The sequence below is a fragment of the Alosa sapidissima genome, chromosome 17 (assembly GCF_018492685.1).
Source record: "Alosa sapidissima isolate fAloSap1 chromosome 17, fAloSap1.pri, whole genome shotgun sequence".
NCBI lineage: Eukaryota > Metazoa > Chordata > Actinopteri > Clupeiformes > Clupeidae > Alosa > Alosa sapidissima.
This window is the reverse complement of record NC_055973.1, coordinates 5,412,444-5,433,393: the sequence shown is the minus strand read 5'-3', so window position 1 is coordinate 5,433,393 and position 20,950 is coordinate 5,412,444. Positions and strand designations below refer to the sequence as shown.

The 20,950-nt window shown below is 48.5% G+C and overlaps 1 protein-coding gene across 5 annotated transcripts in view; it reads left to right on the top strand.

Annotated features, from left to right (window-relative positions):
• The window catches only part of fam49bb (family with sequence similarity 49 member Bb), a 52,822-nt gene that overhangs the window by 12,751 nt on the left and 19,121 nt on the right, over positions 1–20,950 (top strand). For all 5 annotated transcript variants that reach the window (XM_042068578.1, XM_042068581.1, XM_042068580.1 and 2 more), the window contains 2 exons: positions 1,835–1,918; positions 19,437–19,518. In XM_042068578.1, the coding sequence (XP_041924512.1) occupies positions 19,446–19,518 (73 nt within the window). In that variant the 5' untranslated portion in view covers positions 1,835–1,918; positions 19,437–19,445. The remainder of the gene's footprint in view (positions 1–1,834; positions 1,919–19,436; positions 19,519–20,950) is intronic.

Here is a 20,950-nt window from a genome sequence, read left to right as displayed (position 1 = left end):
CACACAGAAGAATTCACATCTTTACAAGATGCTTGTCAGTTTGCAGCAATGATGCACACTGTCTCCATGGTGATTTTGTGAATAGGTCCAGACCCAGATTTGGTCTTTCTCACATATTTTGTCTCATAATCTGTGACAACTCAGATTGGGACAACAGTATGGACCATGTTGCTTTTCGACGAGGCACTCCTATCCTCTAGTACTGGTATTGACCGATGCAGTGGTAAGTCCTAGCTAAGGTCTCCTCTGCACTGTTAAATGTTTATATATTCTAGTGTTGTAGCTGTTTCTCTGTAGCTTAAATGTTATACTGTTGCTGTAAGTCACTTTGGCTAAAAGTGTCTGCCAAATGAATAAATGGAAAGACCTCAACATGTCTCTGACATTGTGAATATTGATTGTAGGTGCGAAAAGGCCAAGCTCAGCCGCGCACACCGCACACACATGCGCACACACCTCAACAACCTACACGGCAGATGGTGATCTCAGTAGCGATGTATTAACATAGCAGGAGGAAGTGACACAAGGAGGTTGCCCATCTTGCACGTCACTTAACGGACGGGCTAAAGCGTGGCTCTGGTTCTCTATAACCACAGATGTTTTGCGTCATTTAATGTTTGAAGTATACAATAATTAGCTTTCTTTTTTTTTAAGTATATTTTTTGGCCTTTTTGCCTTTATTCGGATAGGACAGTGAAGATGGACAGGAAGCGAGTGGGAGAGAGAGAGATGGGGATGTCTGCTATTTTTATTAAACACCTTTCACAGATCCTAGCTAGCTAATGTGTTGTGGAACACCGTGGAGGCCGGGCGGTGAATGTTTTGAGCGTGTCTGTGACTGGTTATGACCTAAAATAGAAATAGAGAATAAAAAATGAGGAAACTCAGCTTCTGGTTTGTTTGCACTCTGGTGTCTGCTGTTTTTTTTCCTTTCTTTTTTTGGTCTTTGGTGTGCTTGAGTGGTCACTGAAACCTTCTAGTATATACTGTGAACTTAATTTCACTTATCTTTTTCTGAAATTAGCCAAACATTAAACAGACTTTCTTCAGCTTTGAAGATGACCAGTAATCCTTCAGAGTGGAAGCCTTTATTGCCCAGTGAAAGGACAGTGTTTACATGTAACCTTTTCTTCAGCTGGACGATTGAAGAGATTTCAGAGCACAAATGTTTCATTTTAGAGACTCAGAACCAGCTGATACGGTGGGATGGACTCTGGGTGGATTGGAGAGTGCTGCCTAGACCTAATGCTCCTGGATCGTAACAGATGGGTGTAGATCCATATTATCAGACCATGCTCTCACACGCACAAATGCACACACACACTCACACTCTGATGCACTCAGATTCACTCAACCAAGCACATTTCCTCTCTTAGATATACACAGCTGAACTATCAACAAAAAATAACCCAGAGAGGCTGCAGGTCTCTCTCTCTCTCACTCACTCACACACACACACACACACACACACACGTCCATCTGCATCAACCTTGGGTGGGGCACTTCTGCCTCTAAGCTGAGCCCGGCAGCTCCTTTTTACCGGTAGTGGCCCAATGCATTGCAGCAGAATTGCATTGATCCTCAAGGAAACAATAGAGGTCCATCCCAGCAGCAGGGCGCTTGGCCAAAAGCAGCTGATGCAGCCCTTAGGCTAGAGCAGCGTAATAATCATGGCCAGGAGCCTGTAAGCTACTTTAATGGACAGCATTCCTGTCTTCAACTATGGATGATTCAGTTTGACAACTGTAATTGATCTGTGCAATTGCGCTGTTAGCGGTTTGAGCAGACAGTCACCTCTGTGTGTGTGTGTGTCTTCTGTGTGTGTGTGTTGCAGATTCTGAGCGTCGCGGGATAGACTGACCTCGGCCGAGCGCCAGGCAGGGCCTTGCTCCTCACACCTCAAGAGTCTGCCTGCTGGTGAGTGTCCACTGGCCGTCCACTGCCATCGGTCCCAGACCCTTGCGACGGTCACTGTTTCATGCTGATGCAGTCGGAACTGATTTTTTTTGTCTGTGCTGCTGTCTGCAGGCACTTCTCTGTGTCTGTGCCATGTGTGTGTGTGATGTGGCAAGAGCTGCTATTAGACTCTCAGAAGTGGAAGTGGACCTTATACATTGTGTGTGTGATGTGGCAAGAGCTGCTATTTGACTCTCAGAAGTGGAAGTGGACCTTATACATTGTGTGTGTGATGTGGCAAGAGCTGCTGTTAGACTCTCAGAAGTGGAAGTGGACCTTATACATTGTGTGTGTGATGTGGCAAGAGCTGCTGTTAGACTCTCAGAAGTGGAAGTGGACCTTATACATTGTGTGAGATTATATCAGTGTTGATACATGTATGACAGCAGAATGTCAACTGAAAGGATCAGCATGTTGCAATCATAAACCGGTAAGTGCATGCACACATTCCCTGTCTTCATGAGGCCTATGATGGGCAAGACAAGTATGCAGTACTTTACTGATATTCATTGTGTATATTAGCCTCATTGATACCAGACCCTTCTCAATTTAGAGTGGGTATGGAATAGGTTAATTGACTTACGGCTTCCAGCGGAAGCGTGACTAGCAGTGAAATTAAACTTACATTGGTTCATTATACTCTTACCAAGAAATACACGTCCATGCTGAATTAGCGATTGTATTTTGTTGCCCGTGTTTTAGGGACATTGGAAATGGGTTTCAATGGCCTCTTGGCCAGACAGACCTGCAGAGTAAATCACAAATTTTCTGAAGGTTTGTATGGGTATTCGGCCATCATAACATTGTATTCAGCAGCAAATATAAGCCTTCTGATAATCCTTTCCCTGTCCCCTGTTACTGCTGTTATCTGGGTGCTGTTACTGTCAGCTTGAGTACTGCAGGTTTATTGGTGTTTGATTCTGCAGCTTGATTTAGTCCTCTGGTCTGTATTACTGTGAGTCGTCTTTTCTGTATTATCAGAAACCAAGAAGTCATCTTTCTTTTTTATCTTTTGACCTCAAAATGCACGTTATTTACAGTTAGTGTGGGTTAGTTCTTGTTCTTGTTCGGTCGTTGTATGTGCATGCAGAGAGCCGTTTCGCACACGTGCTGTAGACTTTAGTTTCTCCCATGGGGTTTTTATGAAGTCTATATTTATGACCTAATACAGTAGCAGGGGCGCAGACAATAAAAGTGTGGCGTGTTCATTTAAAATCTTTACTTTATAAACAGACTCATAAAACAGCTGCAGTTTGGCTCCTTCTTTCCTCCACTGGGTTCCTCTCGCAAATTGTTTTGATCATTAAAAAACAAAAGAATAAGAAAAAATGACTTGCGTTGCACTTTTTCCTGCCAGGGTTGAGATATAATGGGCTGAATGTCTCATTTGGTGGTTGCGAAAGTGCAAGGCATTGTGGGTCGTTACGTGGAACACGTGCAGGTGTGACTTCCTCTTTCCCCCCTGTGACCAGTAGTTTATGTTGCACCAGGGTGAAAGGTCAGTTGTCGTGATTCCAGGTGATTCATGGAAAATGAGGTATGGTGATTTTTGAACAACCAATGTGAACATGGACATGAAGGGATGAGCGTGATGTGAGCGTCTTCTGAAGACGTACTAGAGCTGCTCTGCCTGCTCCTGACATTCACAGAGCAGCCAGCCTGCACTCAACCAGCGGTTGCTAATGACGACACGACAGTGGGGGGGTGTGGGGGGGGGGGGTCAACCTTTCCCCCCTCTGTTTGTTTTACCCTCCCGTTTCCATGGCGGCGCCGGTGCCAGAGGTAATCATGGGTAATTAGCGGTAGTGCTGAAGCAACGGGCCACGCCCCTCCCTACCTGCCTTATGCTGCCAGCATTTTCCATCTGATTTTCCAGCAGGTGATGTTGACACACACATTCATGACTGTGTGCACACACATACACACATACGCACACATCAGTTCATACATTCCAGTGCATTCAGTCACAGTCACATTCACAAGCAGACACAGATTCACACTTGCATGTGTCTTGCATTTACCGGTATGCAGACACTAAAAGACATTCGATGTCTGATATTATAGAGCTACTCCGACCCAATCTGATATTATAGAGATACTCAGACCCAGTCTGATATTATAGAGCTACTCAGACCCAATCTCAATTTGTACCTGCACACGCACATGGTGTGTTTGTATGCTGGTGTGCACACAGCTTGTTATGTTGACTGATTGATGTACAGGGCTGGGCCCATATTCACAAAGAATTTGAAGGCTAACAGAAGCTCCTAACTGGCGATTTTAGGAGAAACTCCTAAAAATAATGGGCGTGAATAATTGTGCATCTGACTAAGGGATGCAATAACGCCACCAACAACCAAAACCATTCATTGCATGTAAACTAAATGTAACGTTTCATTGTAAATCCAATTAAATTGTTTCTCCTCTTTGTGAATGTATGTCTTCATACAGATTCATTTAAAACAAAAATAGGCCTACTACTTCAATCTGTAGTGTATTTCATTATGCTACTAGGCTATTTGCTTCGTCTTACTCTATTAATTTAGGCTATTTATTCATCATCTTCCATCCTTCACAGTAGGCCTACTTGTGTAGCGCACGCATTCTCACCAGCAAAGACCTGTCACCTGTCACTCATCATCATAGGGGAGGTTTTTACCATCTTTCCTGCGTTATAATCATCAGCCAATCAAGGTGGTCACTTCAATCAAGCTCGTGCATGAATAATGACGTCAACCATAGCAACGGAGCTCTTATCTCAGGAGTTGTAGGAGTCTCTAAGAGATCTCTAAGAGTAGGTCTGAGAGGCTTTGGGAATAACCTTTAAGAGAAAACTCCTAGCTAAAATCTTGTAGTGCGATTTAGGAGTACTCCTAGTGGTTTAGATAAAATGCTTGGTGAATACGGGCCCAGGTCTGTTGTGTATAGTATAGTGCAGTGGTTTTCAAAGTGGGGGCCACGAGGTGGTGCCAGGGGGGCCTCAGCAAGTTGGAAGGAAAAATAAAAGCAACAAGTAAATACATTTGAAAATGTTAAAATATACTTATTACTATTAGGATTGTTATACAATGCCATTATAATAATGTGACGCATATCTGAACATTATATTTTCCATGATAATGACTGGGAATAATAGTAGAGTGATGGCTCTCATATAGCAGAAAGCCCCAAATACAATTTGTACACACTGTATGCTCCATCGCGAAGTGCTTGTGGCTAAAATAATTATTAGGATTAGCTTATTAGGACTACATTTGCCGTAGTTTAATAACACATCAAGGGGGTCCTTGTCCAGAACCTAGTGGTATTTGGGGGGCCTTGTTGTGGAAAAGTTTGGGAACCCCTGGTATAGTGTGTGTGTGTGTGTATATAATATATATATATATATATATATATATATATATATATATATATATATATATATATACTATAAAATGCTTTGTGAATATGGGCCCAGGTCTGTTGGTGTGTGAATGATTAGCCTGCTTTTGGGCAGTGTTTGATGCCCTCTCCTGTGTTTGATGATGAGTAGGCCTGGATAAAGGGCAAGTGCAGGCATCCTGTGTGTGTGTGTATCTGTGTGTGTGTGTCTGTGTGTGTGTTTGTGTTCATGGCTGGTCAGACGATGGGGCAACACTGCCCCTAGCTGGTGGAGTTGGACCCAACAGGTGGTGCAATGTTTTTTTTTTACTGTCAGTGGTTGAAACTAGTATTGAAGATGGAAGTGTACGTTCAAGGTGTTTCAGTCAATAATTCCTAATGAAAGCAAGATGTTGGTCCCTTTTTGGTGCTGGAAGAGGGGGTTGCTGAAAGAGTTGCTGGAAGAGACAGGAACGCTGAGGTGAGATTTCTGAAATGGATGTGATCAGTGACTTAACAGCATGGACAGTGTGCAAAAGTAAAGCCACCGCAAGGGACTAAAAATGGTGGAAATTTACCGAAATTCTGGACGGTCATAGGCTGACCTTTACAATGCATGCTCCGGCTGCAAAAAGAACTTCCTGCTCAGACTCTAACCAATTTTGGCTTCATCTGCTGTCCATGCTATTTTCAGTCATTGGCCTTGGTCAAGCACCAAGGAGTAGGCTATTCTCAGGACATCTCCAAAAAAGCACCTTTGAATGTCCACTAGCCTAAATAACATGGAGGTGACCATCCCATCGGCCCATACCAGCTGCAGTGGTTTCACTTGATGAATAAGTCTGGCTTATTTGGTGTCTCTCCCTGATGTTATTCAAAATGTCCCGAAAATGAATCCTGCCGCACAAGATGGTATTAATTTTACCTAGTCTGTGAAATTGTGAATAGGTAAAGTACATACATGAATAGTTTTGCCTGCAACTCTCCATACAAACACCAGGTGGCGGTATAGGGTAAGTTTTGTGGCTAAATATCAGAATAATACATAATGAATATCTTGCCATGTCTTATGTCTTATCTCATGTCTACTATCATTGTCAATTTAATAAGCCCCTTAGTTCTTAGTAAAAGAAATTGCTTGACTTGCATCTAGCTAAATAAATTGGGATTTCTTTTTTTCCCCCCCAAACAACTGTGAAGTTGGCTGGGGTGTGTGGGTTGAGTGTTGTGCATGGTTACTGTTAGACTTTTAATCTCTTGTCCAAGGGATTCTTGCCAGAGTGAAGCCTTGGATACTGTAGCTGGGCAATGGTTACTATGGGACATCTCTGGTGACGTGTATAGCAAGTGTGTGTGTGTTTGTGTGTGTTTGTCTCTCCGTGTGTGTGTGTGTGTGTGTGTGTGAGAGAGAGAGAGAGTGCGTCTGTGTGTGTGTTTGTGTGTGTGAGTGAGAGAGCAACAGAGAATCACTCAGTGTCCCCCAGTTATCTGTGTTGTAGGATTTGTTAAGCGCAAAATAAAGATTCTGCAGAATTTGAGCTTTCTGCCAAGGAAAGTAAGGCTTTGGTGTATCTATGTTGATATGAGCGTTTCTCTGTGTTAGGGGTGTAGCGGTACACAAAATCACAATTCTTACGTACTTCAGTCAAGTCAAGTCAGTCAAGTCAGTTTTATTTTTAAAGCGCATTTAAACATGCACAGAGTGCAACCCAAAGCGCTCCACAAACAAGACACATAACAAAAAGACAAAAGATGCCGGACGGAGCGGCGTAGTCGCCAGCGTACCCGTGACACCAAGACATACAAGACAGACAACAAAACAAATAAACAAATAAAAAGTAAAAAATATATATATTTAAAAAGTGGGAAAAGTGATGTTAAAATTAGTCCAATTTCCAAACCAGCTGAAAAATGTCCAAGGGCAATGATGATCCGTGAACTGCGCACAGAGCTGTGTCTTCACATGCAACGCCAACAAAGTTCTTTAGCAACTGACCAAACGTGTTGAAATCACGGTTCGGTTCATTTTCAGAGCTCCTAGCTATATTTTTAAATGTTTTTTGCCGCTAATGAACTAAAGTGGCATGTGGTCCACCACTTATTGTTTGCGTGGGAACCCTCACGCTAAGAATCCTTCTGTTGACTACTGTTAAAGTCCTGACCCTGAACGGTTTCGGTGTGAATGTGTGTGCCTTCACACCCCTACATACTGTGTGAGGATTTGTGTGTACTGTACATTGCCTATGAAAATAGAAAATAGTCGAGCTGTGCTCAACTGCCATGGGGTGACTCATGACAGCAGCAGTGTTACACAAGTGTTTGCTGCATGTAACTGATCAGGCGCTGTGTAGTAATGATATGCTGCTGTCGCTGGTGTATCAGTTATCCTCTGGGTAAACGCTGCTGCCATACAAACTGCCTCTGTATCTCCTAACATCCCCCCCATGGTCAGTAGTATCAGCTGACACGGGCCTCCTCTCCAGGGGCATTTCTGCTGGCGGTGGCTTACTGTTCCCAGACCATCGGGAGTGACTCCTGTGTTCTCCACGCTGCCCAGCTGTCTTGTTGACGGCGACGTGGCGTACACCAGAGGGCGCTCTATGACCACCCCATCCACCCGTCTGGTGCAAAGCCAAACGGAGCGGAGCGCTGGCAGGCTGGCTGGCGTCTCCTGCATCAGAGGCAGCCGAGCGCTGGCAGTGCCCCACCCTTGGTGCAGCGCCGTGCCCTTCCAGGGTCATTTCCAAAATACACTCCACACACTGTATACATTTGGAATTACTCCTTAAACAATTTATGTTTGTAAAATACAAAATGTGCTGCGGGTTTTGTGTGTGTGTGTGTGTGTCTGTCTGTCTGTCTGTTTTTATGGGGGGTGTGGTTGTGTAGAAGAGTGTGTGAGCCATCTTTTCCAGTTGGTTTTCTCGGTGAGTCAAAGATGGCTCAAAGGTCATGGGATAAAGATTATGATCGGGCATGCAATGGGCACCCCTGAGGGGGGGGTGAAGGCTGCCATGGTGACCTGTGTCACCATGGGGTCCTTAATCACCCCACTCAGGGCAACTTGTCTTGTGCCTGCAGAGCATGGTGGCAAGGAGAGAGAGGTGGGAGTGACTCCCACCAACCCCTGCAGCACTTTCATCCATATGCAGAGGTGTGTGTGTGTGTGTGTTAGTCTGCGTGTGTTTGTGTGTGGGTGTGTGTGTGTGTGTGTATGTGGCAGGTTGCAGCAGTACTTGTTGTTCCTGCGCCACTCTACAAATCTTGTGCCCAACACTCTCCTTGGCAAGCTGTCAAGCCCCTAGAAACTCTGCTTGGTTTCCTGATGTCCATATCTGATCACCTCAGTTCTAAATGTTTGGGGATCTCTCACTCTCTCACACACACATACACACACACACACATGCGGTGTGTGTTTAAGAGATTGCAAGTCCTTCCTCATCAGTGCTGCCTGTTCTGACACAGCAGCAAAAAAAAGCATTGTGCATCCATCACCGTTGCTAAGCACCTGACACCTCGACCTGCTCATCTGTCAACATTGTGTGTGTGTGTGTGTGTGTTTGTGTTGGGATAGAGAGAGAGAGAAAGAGAGAGTCTGATCTGGTGGTAAACACAAACTCAAATCACACACATGGCCCTCCTTTGAAAGATTACCTGGATCTCACCGACTCTCTTCGAGTTCAAAACAGGTTGTTTTTGTTGTGGATTCTTTGATGTTCTTTTCTCACGTCAGCAGTGCTGTTTGCCGTTCTGTAACTGCGCATTAGCGCCGGCAGCAGCAGTGGTGGCTTGCTTTGGAGAATAACACTGGGGGTTTCCATGGTTTCGGGCCGTGCTGGTGAAAGGTACGAGCGGGACTGAGCCGAGTCCATTGTGAGGGGGATTAACCCAGAACCCCGTGCTTCTCTCTCTCCTTCCTCTCCTGCGCCTCCTTCCTGCCTCCGTAAGACTAAACCCCTCCACCACCACCACACCTCCCCAAAAAAATCCTCCACCACGAGATGTGTGTGTGTGTGTGTGTGTGTGTTGGGGGGGGGTGTTTTTGTAGTCTTACAACAGAGCAGGAATACATTGAATCCATTTTGGGAACACCAAGTCCTACAGTGCGAACTGTTTTATTTGTGAATTTTAAAAGGGGGAATGTAGATGCATGTGGGGGCACTATCTCTCTCTTTTATACACACACACACACACACACACGCTTCTTGTCCTTTCTCCTATTCAAATTTTAATCTTTCTAAGTGGGAGCTGGATGTGTTGAATATTAATGTGACTTTGAGCTGCAGCTGATGGGTCCTGATGATAATTACTCTAATAAAGATTGAGGATGAAGGGACTGATGAGTGCTGAAAGCCAATGGATGGTAGAGCAGCCTGACTGTGTGTGTGTGTGTGTTTGGAGGGAATCAGGGAGAGGAAGTCAACACTTGTCGTTGGCACCCTAGAGACTTGCTATCTTGTGATTGGCCGATCAGATTTGTTTTGATTTTGCTCTTTCCCCGCCTACTTTTCTGCAGTGAGATGGGGGGGGGGGGGGGGGGGGGGGGCACAAGTGTTGACAGGGCATTAGTGTGTGTCTACTCTAAACTAGCAACCATGAGGGCGTGGCTACTCATCACAACAACAAACCCATCCACTGCACCACAAACAAACACACACACACATGCACACATAAACACAGTCAACCCCCCCCCCCCCCCCCCGCCATGTCAGTCAGACGGTGCCAGCTGGGTGGGGTCAACGAGGACATTGGAGTTTCAGGAGCTGTGTGTGTGGAGCCGTGCGGGCTACAGGGTCGACTGGCTGGGCTAATGCGATGTGGCGGCCCACCCCGAGAATCTAGGTCAAGTTTAAATCTGCAGTCTGACGCGCCTTGCATCCCCATCCCCATCCCCCTCCCAACACACACCCTCGTGCACGCGCACACACACTGACTCATGCATGCCCCCTCACACACACACACAAACATGTACACACTCGCCCACATGTACACTCAGAGTACATTTCATACCCACACACACCCAATATAATAAAATATTTTCATATGCACAGACAGATGTACTCACAGACTCCAAATGATTTGCACACCTTAATCAATGATCGATTACACATATTCACACCCACACTTGTCCACCCTGACACACACACACAGTGACACGTGCACACACACATACACACGCACACACAAAACCGACATTACATACTCATTCAGGTTACACCTGCCATCATGGCCACACTCATGACACATAAACATTATGATGGCATCATACACATGCACATGTCTAGCAGACACACCCACTCCATCTCCTGCTCCCCCCTCCTTGCCCAGGCTCCTTGCTAATCGACTTATATGGAAATACTACGGCATGATGCTCTGGTCAGCTGTGCATTCCAATATTTACCCGGCGACACTTTCATATAACCTCATATAGGTCACATGTAGGTCATTTGAATGCAGGGCAGTCTGGCATGCCATCTTTATAGCACTCTTGATTTAACTCTGCAGCAACTCTTATGTAAAATCGCCCTATCTACGTTAGCATGCTGCATGAAATCTGTGCTAGCATGCTATATATATATATATATATATATATATATCTATATATACACTGTATATATGTATGTATGGCGTATGTATATATACACTGTATGTATGTATGTATGGCGGACTTATACACAGACACGCACGCATACATGCACACATGGATGTACACGCACTGCCCCTCCCCCCTCTCACTAATCCAGACGTGCTCGCTCTGCTCCTCCACGGCCGAACCCATGTGACTAAGCCGGGCGAAGCGAGGGAGGGAGGGAGAGGCGGAGAGAGAGCAAGGGAGAGGAAGCCGAGAGAGAGAGAGAGAGAGAGAGAGAGAGAGAGAGAGAGAGAGAGATGTGCCGTGCTTTTCCCTCCCCTTGCCCTGGCGCCTGTGAGATGGTGTAGTAGTAAAGGAGGGGCACGTGGACTGCCATGCTGGAGTCACTACCGAGCGCAGGAATGTCCGCCCGCGCACGCACTCCTCACGCACTCCACACACACTCATGTCTCGTGCCTCCGTTTCTTGTCCTCCACCTCTGTGTGATGACCCCTCTGGTGCTGATCGCTGTTAGAGAGACGGATGTTTTCTCGTCTGTAGGGGAATATTAGCAGTGTTTGTTTTTTTCTGAATTGCACGGTAGCTGTCATAGCAGGCTCATACGAAGTAGCTGTCAAAAATTTGCTGTTGTGAACATAAAATGTTGCTGATGTAGATGTGTCTGTTACACATTTCCACGGTTAAACTATGACGTGTTTATGACGGTAGCTGTTGTACGTAATTGAACCTGGAATCTGGATCGTTTGTGTTTGTATTTTCATTTGAATCATCCGTTCTTCATTTGGTTATGGCAGTGTGTGGAGACGCAATATATATTTGGTTAAAAGTTTGTGCCTCAGGTTGGTGAAGTGTAAAAACATCAGTAATGGAATTTCACCCCCCCTGACCGACCCCCCCCCCGGTCCCGCTAATCCCTCTGTTTTTGTAGCATTACTTCATCCTTATGCATTTATTCATACGCTCTTAAATCTTACTACGACTCTCACCACCCCCTCCCTCTCGCCCTCTCCCAGCGCCGCCATCCCATTGGCTGCCGGCTTGTTTTCAATGGTAGCTTTTTTTCGGCTCCATGGATACAGCGGAATACTAGGGGAGCGGTAGCTCAGCCAATCAGAGCGCAGTAGTGAGTAGAGAGTGTCCTGCGGCCTCAGACAAACCCCCCCCCACACACACACACACACACACATGCGATCTCCCAATGAGGTGCGTGATGGGGCCGGGAGTGGACAGTGCGATGGGTGAGGGGTAGAGACAGGGCATGGGAGGGGCAGTTTTTGCAGGGGGGGGACTTAAGAATGAAAACAACCTCACGCTGCCCTCGCTCCCCAATGGGCAAAGCTGGCGCAGTGACACGCCCCCCTTCGATGGACCACCATGAAATGAGCTTAGGATCTACTACCAAACCCTGCAGCTCCCCAACCTCACCCCCTCCTCTTACTCACACACACACGCACGCACGTGCACACACTCTCTCTCTCACACACACACACACACACACACACACACACACACACACACACACACACACACACACACACACACACACACACTCCCAACCTCCCCCTTCCCAAAATCCACTCTGCCGCTTCCTCGGCTGATTCCTTCCTCCTCTGAGAGGCTCTGGCTTACACATGCCCGTCTCTGAGCGCCAGTCCTACTCCAGATCAGCCTCCGCCACATGCTGTCACCGCGCCGCTACTTACTTAGCGTCTCCTCAGACGCGGAGCACAGCGCAGCACAGCGCAGCACAGCGCACATCCAACTCCACTTCTGTTCCACTGAGCTGCAGTGAGTTTGCCTAGTGGCACACCCAGTGAGGAACGGCAGCAAGTGCATTTTGGGTTTTGTGCATGCATCTGCAGTTTTAGTGCAGATGCATGCATGGTACGAAAATATTGAATTCAGGCATACACACTGAAAACACTGACATCTGTTTGTTATTTCTTGAGAGAGGTATATCCTTGCTGATTTAAAAAGTATTTGCAGGTTTTGCAAAGGAAGATAAAACTCTGTAGTGAAATGCAGTGAATAAATACATAATTCCAGCTTTTAACCCACTTAATTTCTACAGAAAACATGATTCATCATAGATAAATCTGTTGCAATATATCCAGTATTGCAGAGCCACTAAATCGTCATATTATCCTTATAGTGGTCAAAGTATTGTGTCCGTATTGATTGGCGAGTCACTCTGTGATTCCCAGACCAACTGCAGACAGTCTAAATCAGCTCGTGCGTGCGTGCGTGCGTGCGTGCAGTGCTGTGTTGTGCTGTGCCTGGCCTGCTGGTGTTGAGGTCTGTTGGTGCGTACCTGGTGCTGGTGGTTGCAGCTGTGGCTCCAGGTCAGTGGTGAGGAGGTGTCAGAGCACCCCTGTAGTGACCCCACTAGCCTGTGCCCCTCTTTCTCCATCTCCATCTCTGTCTGTCTCTCTCTCTCTCTCTCTCTCTCTCTCTCCTCTCTCTCTCTCCTCTCTCTCTCCTCTCTCTCTCTCTCTCTCTCTCTCTCTCTCTCTCCCCTCTGGGTGACCTATATACAGAGAGAGAGAGAGATTCGGAACTGGCGTAGTGAGCTGGCATAGCCCAGAGCTCTGCAGGGTTTTTTTGGGGTTGGCACTGCTGGCACTACCACAGTAGACACACACACACACACACAAGCGCACACTGGCACGCCCCTGCCCTGTAGTGCTCCGTGCCCAACAGGGGTGGCAGCAGAGCATCGGAGAAGGCGAGCTGAGCGCAGTTTGTGTGTGTGTGTGTGTCTGGCGCTCGGGTTTGGGCGCGCACTGACACACATTTAAAGCGCTATAGGGAGCAGCAGGGAGGTGCTGCTGTGCGTAAACAAACACACGCTCTCTTCATCACACACACACACACACACACACACAGGTGCTGACCTGTAGATATCAGAGTTATTACACACACACACGCACTCACACACACACACACACACATGCACTCACACATAAGCACATCAGTGACCTTCATGCAGAGGAGATATGGAAGACACAGCAATAGTTTGCATTCCATTGCTGGCAGACAAACACACAGAGCCACTCTTCCTGTCCTCTCCAGCCGCACCTTAACCTTGGCACCACCCTTCAGCTCCACGGCAGCTCTCGTCCACAGATGCCCAGTTCTTGTCCCCTGCCGTGTCTGCCCTGCTCTCCCTTCTCCAGCCCAGCCTGAGCCCCTCACCAGCCCCTGACCGCTCCCTGCTCCACTCCCTGCTCCACTCCCTGCTCCGCTCCCTGCCTCTTCCCTCCCCTCTCCCCACCCCACCCATCTTAGTCTGGCCTTCATCTCTGAGGTCTGCCACCTCAAAATCTCTCTCCCCTCCTGTCAGCTTATGTTAGGGACATGCACTCTCTCTTTCTCTCTCTCTCTCTCTCTCTCTCCTCTCTCTCTCTCTCCCTTCCCCTCTCTCCTCTCTCTCTCTCTCTCTCTCTCCCTCCTCCTCTCTCTCTCTCTCCTCTCTCCTCCTCTCTCTCTCTCTCTCTCTCTCGCTCGCTCGCATCGCTCGCTGTCTCTCTCTTTTCTCTTTTCCTTTCTGCTTCTCTTTCCTGTCACCCACGCATTGGCTGGCACACACACACAAAAGAGATGGGCTCAAGACAGTGTGTGTGTGTGTGTGTGTGTGTGTGTGTGGTCATCGTCATCGCTGTGCCACCGACCGGCTGTCTGTACTCGAGTCTGTGCGGGTCGTCAGCAGGGTTCCTGCCGCTGTCAGCAGCCTGTCACTCCCGTCACATCACCTCACCTCACGATTGCGTCACCCATCAGCCGTCAGGCGTCAGGCCTGCTTCAGTCAGGTGGCAGGCACGTGATTGGAAGGGCAGCACTACAAAACTGCCCATCTTCCCCATTGCCCACGCAATGCAAAGTGCCCCGCTTGCTTTGTTTGATTGATTTATTCATGTGTTTGCCTGCTTGCTCTCTGTATGCCTGTGTTCTCCATATTCTAGTTCTCTTCTCAGGGCCCATGTGTGTCCACTGGCTGTGTCCTCTCCTTTTTCATCTGTTTCACTTTATCTTTCCTGTCCTCTCATCTCTCTCTCTTCCCACTCCATTTTCCACTCCACTCATCTGCTTTTCCAGACCTCCGTCTCTCTCCTCTCTTCCCTCTCTCCTCTGTGCTCTTGGCTTGTGTACATCTGTCTGTCTGTCCTCACGCCCTCTTTGGGAGGGTGGCACCTCAGAGGTGTCCTGGCAGTTTGTCGCTCTGAATTACATAAGGCACCGAAGAAGGTGTGAGTGAGGGTGACCCACATTCTGTGTGTGTGTGTGTGTTTGTGTGTGTGTGTTTGTGCGCAAGAGAGAGAATGTGTGTTGAGAGAGAGAGAGAGAGAGAGAGTGTGTGTGTGTGTGTGCAAGAGAGAGAGAGTGTGTGTGGTGTGTGTGTGTGTGTGTGTGTGTGTGTCACCTCTCCATTACCTGATGTAGGTCACTATTTTGGGTGTGTGTGAGAGGGCTGTGGCGAGGCGAGAGCTGTGTGTTATTTTGTGCCATGGCACGGCGCCACTGGAATTTTCCTGCCCTGTGAAACTCCGCTGCAGGAGGTGACCGCTGCTCGACCAGCGTGGGGCCCACAAGACCATTACAGTTCTACTGGAGTTAGGCCGCTCCAGCTGAGATTTGATATTTTCCTAAAAAAATATTTAGAAATATCCAAGATCAGCACAGGATGATCTGGCATCAGATGATGGAGTACTACATACTCCACCTTGTGTGACGTTTGGTCCGTGTTTATGTGTACCATGTGTAGTTTGGGTAGGCTGGTATTACCTCTCTGATCTGTGTTTGGATGAGACGAATAGAACTGCATATCAGGAGTTTACTGTATGGCACCTCACTGGGCCCTTGTGCCTGAATGAAACCAGCAGCCTTGAGAGCAGACTTGATGATTACCACGGCGTGCCTTTAGTGATTAAAATATGTCTCACAGACATAACTCTTTTCTGTGTGTGTGGTGTGTGTGTGTCAGTCAGTCTGTCTGTGTGTCTGTTTGTCTGTGTGGGGCAGGGGGAGGGCAGGACTGTGTAAAATATGACAGTGTGTGTGTGTGTGTGTGTGTTAAAATATGACAGTGTGTGAGTATGTGTGCATGCTTGTGTGTGTGTATGTGTGTGTGTGGCTGAGCCATGGGGTATTCACTTTCTTGCTGGTGCACCAGTGCCTGTGCATTACATCTGTTAGTGCCTGTGAGTTTGTGAGTGTGTTTTTGGTACTTCTGTGTGTGTGTGTGTGTGTGTGTGTGTGTGTGTGTGTGTGTGTGTGTGTGTGAGAGAGAGAGAGAGAGACAGACAGAGAGTGGGTAAGTGCATCCCATCTCACTCCCTTGCGCTCTGACCCTGCGGCTGAGGAGTTCTGGGTAAAACACTGACTGCAGTCCTCGCGCTGACCCCCGCCCCCCAGACGTCTGGCTTTGTTTGGGTGCTGCCGGCAGTGGCCCGCACCGAAAAGGTTGTTTCTCTCTCTCTATCTCTCTCTCTCTCCCTCCTTTCTATCCCTCCCTCTCTCTCTCTCTCTCTGTCTCTCTCCATCTCTCACCTCCCTGTCTGTCTCTCTGTCCCTCCTGCTCCCTCTCCCTCCTTTCTATCCCTCCCTCTCTCTCTCTCTCTCTCTGTCTATCTCTATCTCAAAGCCGGTCTCTGAGTGCTGTTTGCTGCCCGGTGGTAATCACCTTAATTCACTTACCGCGTCTCACCGACTGCCTTGTTTGAGCGGCGCCTCGTCTCGTCTTGTCTTTCTCGCCGCTGTTTGATGTGTGGATGCTTGACTCGGCTCCAGAGCACTCTGCTTAAAAAACCCAAAAGAGGCCATTTGATTTGTCTTTGATAGGAAAATCGGTCACCAGCCAGCGCGTGCTTCCGCAGCATGGAGGAAAGAGTGTGGAATGAAAGAGAAAAAGACATCAAAAAGTGGTGTTTCAACAGAGTTGTGATGGAACAAGTGTGTGTAGTCAGAGAGAATGAGGGGAGGAGAGGAGAGGAGGAGAGGAAAGGAAAGGAAAGGGAGAGGAGGAGGAGAGAAAAGGAGAGGAGGAGGAGGAGAGAAAAGGAGAGGAGAGGAGTGTGAGTGGTTTGGCTGTGCAGTGAGGGCTTATCAGATTGCTGCTACTGTCGGCTCTCTACTCATTCTCTTCTTGTCTATACATATGTGTGCGGCTGTTATCGTTTTGTCTATGGTTGTGTATATTTTTGAGTTGAGGATGCTGGGTGTGTGTGTGTGTGTGTGTGTGTGTGTGTGTATGGACACACATATCTGTTGGCACAGACATGTTAAGGTGTGGGGATTGTGTGTGTGTGTGTGTGAGAGAGAGAGAGAGAGAGAGAGAGTGTGTGTGTGTGTGTGTGTGTGTGTGTGTTTCTCACAGTTTCTCACCTGATGCTATCTGTGGCGTTCTACCAGGTGGGCTTATTTCCCATGATGCTCTGCACTCGCTGTGTCCAGACCTTATCAGTGTATTCCCATGACATTGCCTGACTGTCCCAGCTCCCAGCAAATACTCTCACATGCAGTCCCCACCTCATGAGCAATGAAGACAATTATGACAACATCTGAATGAAGTATTATTGAATAAATTGATGGCTTTACTGGGAACGTGGTGCAGCCTGTGGATCAAAAATAATGTTGTTTTAAGTGTGTCTGTGTGTGTGTGTGTGTGAGAGAGAGGGGGAGCAAGTGTGTGTGTATACTTATATACCTGCCACTGCTCTAGAGGATAGACCTAATGAGCACCTGTCAGGTCCCATTACTCAGTGTGTGTGTGTGTGTGTGTGTGTGTGTGTGTGTGTGTGTGTGTGTGTTTCTGTTACATAAGGGCTGGGAAATAGATATTTTCTCAGCCCAACTGCTACCGTTTGAGGTTTTCAGGTTTTTCCAGGTAGAGCACCTCACTCTGTGTCTCTCACGAGAACCCTCCCACCCTCCACACCCCACCCCCCACCCCACCCCCACCCCCCCCTTAACCCCCACACCAAAACATGTTCTGGGGAACAGACTGGCTGTCTCTGCCCCTTCCAGGACTTCTCTTTCCTGGCCTTGTGCTGGGCCTCTGCTCTGACTGAGGGCCCCACGCTGGTTGGCGACTAGTGGCTCAGAGCAGAGGCCCAGCAGAGGGGTCAGTGCGTCCACACGCCGCTAACGTCTATGCTTATCCCCGTGTCTGCACTTCCAGAGAAAGACAAAGAGAAAAGGAAGGGATGGGGAGAGAGAGAGAGAGAGAGAGAGAGAGAGAGAGAGAGAGATGTATAAGCAGGCTGCAGGCTGGTTTTGTGGAAACCACGCTTGTTGAGGTCAGTCATCCCTCCCTGTGGGCCGGTCTGGAAAAAACGCGCCGCTGCGTCTGGGTGATTTACGGTCAGCACTTCGTCACCGGCTACCTCTGAGGGGCATCCCAGAGGATTGGTGGACAAGAGTCATTTTTCCTCATAGCGACTGGAAGTGCCTTTTTTTGACCCAGTTTGTGCTTCAGCAGGGGTTAATGGCCGAGGGTATTATACTGTTTTTGGATGTTCAGCGTTTTTGGTTTTAGGTGCGGGGTTAATGGCACCCCAGGGTAGAGGGGGTCCCTCTCCCAGGAGAACGCTAAGCTAATTTCATCGACATTTCTAGGCAAGATGGAGGCTTTGTTGGCTTTGCATATAACGGCTCTCCAAGGCTCTCCAAGTCTCTCCTCCCAGCCTGGGCAGTAAGTTGGCAGTTGGTGTTGGCAGTAAGGCTCTGTGAACCATCAGCTGCGAATTGAATTGAGGCTGTGTGTGTGTTTATGTGTGTGCAGGTTGTGAATATAATCTTATGTGTGTGTGTGTGTGTGTGTGTGTGTGTGTGTGCGCGTGTGCGTGTGCGTGTGTAGCTCTGTGTGTGGTGCTGTAGGTTCCACTCAGTTAGAGCCGAGCTCCAAGGCGGAGGGTTTCCCGTAAGTGGGCCGCTCTGTGTGTGTGTGTGTGTGTGTGTGTGTGTGTGTGTGTGTGGAGCGAGGAGGGGATTTTGGGGACATCTGGTGTGCCAGGCCCCTGCACAGGAAAACCACACAGCGTCTGGAGGCCGAGGAGGGAGGGAGGGGGCTTGAGGGTGGCAAGGGGCACATGGGTGTTATGTGGGCACATCTGGGTATTGGCAGGCAGAAATGCTTTTAGGGGTAGTCAGGGGCTTGGTGTGTGTGTGTGTGTGTGTGTGTGTGTGTGTGTGTGCTGTGGTTGGAGTGTTGGCTCGTTGTGTCGAGGCGACAGGGGTGGCAGGAATGTGGATCTGGGAGTCAACAGAGGGGCACCAGATTCCATCGGATACCCATCCCTTCTCCCTGCCCACACACACACACACACACACACACATACACACACACATGCACGTACACACCCTGAGGTTTTCTCTTCCAGCCTTTGTTGTCCCTCTCAGCTGAGAAAACTCAGTATTTAAAGTCATGTTCTATTTTTAACTTTCCTTTCCTTTCTTTTTCCTTCTTCCTTTGTTCCCCCCCCTCCCCCCTCTCTCTCTCCCTCTCTCTCTCTCTCTCTCTTTGGCAGGTTACCTTGACATGGGGAACCTCCTGAAAGTTTTGACGTGCACAGACCTTGAGCAGGAGCCAAATTTTTTCCTCGATTTCGAAAGTGAGTCTTCCCACTCTAACCCCCTCCCCATGTGTCTCCAGGCAACCACACTGCTCCTCATCAGCACTGACCTCCATACGAATCCCCAGCACTAACGTACACACGCACGCACACGCACGCACGCACGCACGCACGCACGCACACACACACACACCACACACACACACACACACACACACACCTTCCCTCTTTCTTTTTCTTTCTTTCCCTCTCTCCCCCTCTCTCTTACATCCACACACACACACTTTCCCACTTTCTTTTTCTCTGTTCCTCTCCTCTCTCTCATTCACACACACACTCACACACTCACACACACACACACACACACACACACACACACACACACACAGGGCTTACGAGTATTCTCCATCTCTGCTGCCCTCAGACTGCTTATAGTAGTGGCATTACTGTAACGAGTCTCTGTGGAAAAGTGCTGTTCACTTCACGCTCTCACACACACACACACACACACTCTCTCTCACACACACTTTCTTTTAGCCCCACTGTAGGTCCCACTCTCTACCAGTATGATTTTCACACACACACACACACACACACACACACACACACACACACACACACACACACACACACCACACACAGTACAGTATATGTCACACACACTCATACCAACTTGCTCTACCCAAGACTTGCCATACAGACCTACATTGATAAGTAAGTCACACTCACACATACAGTACTCTCTCACACTCACCCCCTCTCTCTCTCTCTCACACACACACACACACTCTCTCCCTCTCCTCTGTGCCCGTGCCAGAGGGTGTGTCTAGAATAAAACTGTTCCCTCAGAGTGCCTACTAAGACCATTTTCCACCCTGGCTGTGTGTGTGTGTGTGTGTGTGTGTGTGTGTGTGTGTGTGTGTGTGTTTGTGCCACAGACCCACCCAGGGCCTAAATTAAGTCTATACGTCACAACGCACGGCGACGCACTTCCCTCCGAGTGCAGGCAGGGGGCAGGCTGGAGCAAGAGGAAGGCAGGCCAGGGCTGGTCAGCGGCCAAGGGCCGCCATTGGTTGAGCCGGCGGTGACTGCAGCGTCCACCCCATCAGCCGGCCTCCGCCACCCTGCCCGCCTGCCTGTCTGTGTGGAGGTTGCGTAACGTCCAGCCGGAGGGAGACGGACTGCTGGAGCACGCAGGCCCGCTGTCTCCCTGACCCACGGCTTTCTCCACCTCCAGTAGAGTGTGGATGATGGCGGCGTCATCTTCTCTAGTCGTGGCACGTAGTCGCCCCCCCCCCCCCCCCCCCACACACACACACACACACACCCTCTTCTTGAGGAGTGTGTCACCAACCCCCTGGCCACACCAGTCGAGTCGCCCGCAACCGCTGGTCTGTCTGGGAGCACCACTTGCGAGGAGGAGCAGGAATGCACCCCTTGTTTAGCATCGTTTTCCCCTCTCTCTCTCTGT